General features: G+C 44.9%; 1 protein-coding gene across 1 annotated transcript in view; it reads left to right on the top strand.

Moving 5' to 3' along the window:
• The window catches only part of myo16 (myosin XVI), a 118687-nt gene that overhangs the window by 23796 nt on the left and 89891 nt on the right, over positions 1–5000 (top strand). Inside the window, exon 4 of the mRNA XM_031577904.2 lies at positions 2770–2913. Within this exon, the coding sequence (XP_031433764.2) occupies positions 2770–2913 (144 nt within the window). The remainder of the gene's footprint in view (positions 1–2769; positions 2914–5000) is intronic.

A 5000-nucleotide genomic window follows, 5' to 3' on the forward strand; every position in this document is an offset into this window, starting at 1 on the left:
ATATAACATTAAATATACCCACATTATGCGTTAAGACAAGCCCCATATGTTGACGTTTAAACCGTTTACAACATTATTAAATATTACGTTAAATAAACCTACATTATGCGTTAAGACAAGCCAGATATGTTGATGTTGATGTTGAGCCTTATGCCGTAAACCGTTTGTGTCTGAGCATGCGCAATGTGAGGGACTACGATCCCCCAAAGGACTACCATTGTGTAGCGACACTAACTTCTTCCAACTGCAGCCAGCCATTTTCTCCTTAACACCTACCTTTACATTTTTTGATCATCCACCGTGTTGCAACAAATAAAACACCAGCACTTGAATACTATTCTGTGCTGTCCCTGTCTACATTGTGTACAATTTGTTTTGTTAGGAACCATTGCCTAGCACAGCCTTATCCATTATTTGTGTGCAAGTTGTTCATAGCCACACATACAAACACACTCACAAGACCACGACGTTGAAATTAGACCATGTACTGTATTAACTTCACACACACACACACACGCACACACACACACACACACTGTATCAGCAAACAAACACAACTATGGACAAGTTTCTGATTCGTAAAAGTCAGGCAACCGATGCGCCAGTTGCGAAGAAGCCAAAGCTTCGCAAATATGACGAGAGCTATTGCAGTTTGGTTTTACCGTCACTGGCACGACTGAGCAACGTCCTCAGTGTGTTTTGTGTGCCGAGGTGCTGGCAAATGACAGCATGAAGCCATACAAATAAAAAATCAGCTGCTGATCACCTTTCAGCGCTGAAGAATCAGTTTGGGTCCTATTTCAAAGACGACTACCGTTCATTCGCCTGGGTTCGGGATCAATTTCTCTGCCCAGCAGACGAGCTGTCAATAGACATGCAAGAGCAGCTTATTGAGCTGAAGAGTGACAGTAGACTTAAGCATCTGTTTACCACCTCTTCTCTTTCGTCATTCTGGGTAGCATTGATGCCGGAATTCCCTCAGCTTTGCGACATAGCCTTAAAAATGCTCCTCCTTTGCGCGTCGACATATTTGTGCGAGGCAGGCTTTTCAAAACTGACTGCGCTCAAAATGAAATACCGCAAACGCGCACAGATCGAGGATGACCTGAGGATATGTTTGTCAAACATTGCCCCAAGATTTGAGGACCTTTGCAAGGCAAAGCAGTCTCATGTCTCACATTGACAGACCGGTAAGATTTTGTTTTGTAAAGATCACAAGAGGCCCATAATAATAACAGTATCCTAATAATAGCAATAATAACACTTATTATAATTCTGATAATATAATATAATAATAATTGGTCGATAATCATTAATTATAATAATAATACAATGATGGTGATAATAAGGATGATTATTATAATAAGAAAGCATGCAGGCTCACATAGCTGCTAATATTAATAGCCTACTAATAGGCCTACTACTACTGATAATAATGATAATAATAATAGTAATAATAACAATACAAATAATATTAATACATAGTAATAGTAATTGTCTGTATGGGCCTAACAATAACAAAAGCCTAACCTTGACATGTCAGGCTTATCAATAACAATATGCTATCTATCTATCTATCTATCTATATATGGTGGTGTAGTTGAGGGCGCCGTCGGCGGCGGGCGGCGGGGGGGCCCCAACTACCCCTAACCAGCTTTGGGGGGGCCCAGCTTGCAAAAGTTTGAGAACCCCTGCCATAGGGGAAGAACGTGTCCATACATCTCTGTCTCCAATACAGACACACAGAGACACACAGAGACACACAGAGACACACACAGAGACACACACAGAGACACACACAGAGACACACACAGACACACACACAGACACACACACAGACACACACACACTCTGTGAAGCATATACACTCTCACTGACATGTGGAAATGATGGTTGTCCATCACCCCTGTAGTTCTGGTTCTGTTCTGCTGGTTTGTGCTGTGGTGTTTGTGGAGGCTGACTGCTGTTTAGCATTGCTAGCCCTAATGACGGTAATTAAATATGATGAGTCGGACACCACAGGAAGACAGATGCCTCCAATTCTCCCATCCTCCCATCCTCCCATCCTCCCTCTCTCTCTCTCTCTCTCTCTGCCTCATGTAGCACTGAACTCTTCTGCAGCAGCGGAATGATGTGAAGAGTTCAGTGGTCCATGCAGTCATGTTAGCCATCAAACCTCAACAAAAATGCTAATGTAATGTAGAAGGTAATTTGCGTACAGCTCAATTAAGTTTGTGCCATTGCTCACCCGGCTCTTACTGGCAATTTCACAAGCACCACACTCACGACATGCTCACTATTGCACACTAACACACACACACACACACACATGCATGCACACAGATGTCTAGCAACGGGGTTGTATATATGTACACAACTTAATGTGGCGTTACCAAAACAAAGTTGCAATATTAGTCAAGCCACTGTTGCTTACACTTGAACTTGTGCATATTGATCCTGCCCTTCATCACTCTTTCTGTCCTCAGCTGCAGCGTCCTCACTGTTTTCCTTTTAATCTGAGCATGTAATCCATGTGGATCGTACAAATGGTCTATATTGGATGTACTCATGCACTGTGTGTTTTAGGACTGTAGTAATTTAAAGGATTGAATACTGGTTCAATACACAAGTGTAATATTTGATGTGTTTTAGTGGTTTAATTGCTTGACAAAGTTAGTCAATGGTTTAATAAAAGAGTGTTAAACTTCAACCTCTCTCTCTTTCTCTCCCTCTCTCTCTATCTCTCTGTTTCTCTCTCCTCTGCTGCAGTGTGCTCGCCATGACAACGTGTTTGCGGCGGAGGTTCTGATTGAGCGTGGGCTGAATGCTAACCTGCAGGATGAGGACCTGTGGACGGCGCTCCATGTGGCCTGTGCCTGTGACCACCCAGACATGGTGCTGCTGCTGCTGCTTGTGAGTGCTAATAGACACACACACACACATACACACACACACACACACACACACACACACACACACACACACACACACATACTGTACAACATGCACATGGACACACACATACACACACACACACACACACACAAATATTCTGCACATGGACACACATGGACCCCTGTAAGCTTCCCCCTCTCCTCCCTTCATTCTTTTATTCTTTCCTTAAACTCCCTTTCTGCTGCAATCCCTTTCTTCCCTCCACTCCTCCTTTGCTGGGTCCTCTATCTGTCTATTATTTCCATCACACAGGGGGAGGCAGATCAAAGGTGCACACAGCGTAGGGGAGATAAGAGGAGAGGCGAGATGAGGCGGGCGAGGCAGGTGAGGCGAGGTGGGTGAGGCGAGGTGGGTGAGGCCTCCACTCTGCAGCCTGCAGCAGCCTCAGCACTGCCTGGAAGCCTTAATGAGGCACTCGCCACCCACACATGCAGGGGAAACACACATCTACACACACACACACACACACACACACACACACACACACACTGCACACACTGCACACACTGCACACACTTCACACACACTGCACACACTCACACACACACACACACACACAAACACACACACACACGCACTCTGCAGACAATGCACACACACACACTCTCGTCCACATACTTACACTTAGGGGATGGATAGACCAGAGGAAAGTCTATGTCCTGTCATGGTCTCATCCGCCCCTGGTAAGAAAGAGAACATACAGCACATGCTTGTTAGCAAGACTGGCATCTCTCATGACAGATAGTCAAACACACACACACACACACACACACACCCACACACACACATGCACACACACCCTCTCACACACGAACGGTAAGGCACAGAGTCACACACCCTGCCATCATGAAGAGGGTGCTCTAGATATTTCCATGAGGGATGAGAATTGCTTGTCAGATTAGAAGAGATGTTGATTTGAGCATGTGTGCTCCTTTGTGTTTGGGTGAAAAGCAGAAAGGAATAGCAGTGTCTTTGGTGACAGCGCTACCATGATGCCATTGAAGCTTGTTTGAAGAGAGAGAGAGAGAGAGAGAATAAGGGAAAGTGAGAGAGGGGGAGAGAAAGAAAGCAGACCAAAACACTTGCATTTGGATTTTATTTTCATCTTTTGAGGCTGGCAACAGCTTGACTGAGCGTTAACACAAAAGCACAAAGCTACATGTTAAGTCACACATAGAAATCAACTACCGAAGCAAATGCTACCAATCACAGCTTAATCTTTGATGTATGAGAGTAGCAGTGAATGGGAGAGAGAGAGCGAGCATATTCAGATCATGTATGTAGCCTAGTGTTTGTTTGCCTTCTTTCTGGAGTGACAGCAATGCTGTATACCACATACGCTCACTGGATGTCTCTGAGAGCATCCATACATGAAGAAATCTGGAAGGGGATCACTGTAGATCTTGTCACACATTTTCCACCTATTTCAACTAACAGGAACTTGAAATGAAATGTGCATAATTTCCTTGAAATTCTAAAGAGTGCTGGAAATGGTTTTGGCCTAAAAGATGAGCGTGAGCTTTCTAGTGGTCCACAGGCGGCTTTTTGTGGAGCCGCAGTTCCATCCAAGGCTGATCAAAGCCCATTGACTGAGAGGCACCCCACCACGAGTGTGACGGCTAAATCTCTGTGTGTGTGTGTGTGTGTGCATGTGTGGTGCGTGTGTGTGTGTGTGTGTGTGTGTGTGTGTGTGTGTGTGTGTGTGTGTGTGTGTGTGTGTGTGTGTGTGTGTGTGTGTGTGTGTGTGTGTGTGTGTGTGTGTGTGTGTGTGTGTGTGTGTGTGTGTTTGAAGAGCAGTGAAAAGAGGTCTATTTTTAGTGTGCGACTTCAAAGAGCGCATTTCCCTATGGGGATTTGTCCTCCAAATGTTAGGGAGACGCACAGACTGAGACTGGTACTGATGATTGGGCCCACCGTGGCTGCAAGACCAGATGCACCACTCGTGTGTGTGTGTGTGTGTGTGTGTGTGTGTGTGTGTGCGTGTGCATGTGTGTATGCATGTGCTTTTGATGAGGCCTATGGAGTCATTGAATCCAGATGTTATT

Source organism: Clupea harengus, chromosome 2 (genome assembly GCF_900700415.2).
Source record: "Clupea harengus chromosome 2, Ch_v2.0.2, whole genome shotgun sequence".
NCBI lineage: Eukaryota > Metazoa > Chordata > Actinopteri > Clupeiformes > Clupeidae > Clupea > Clupea harengus.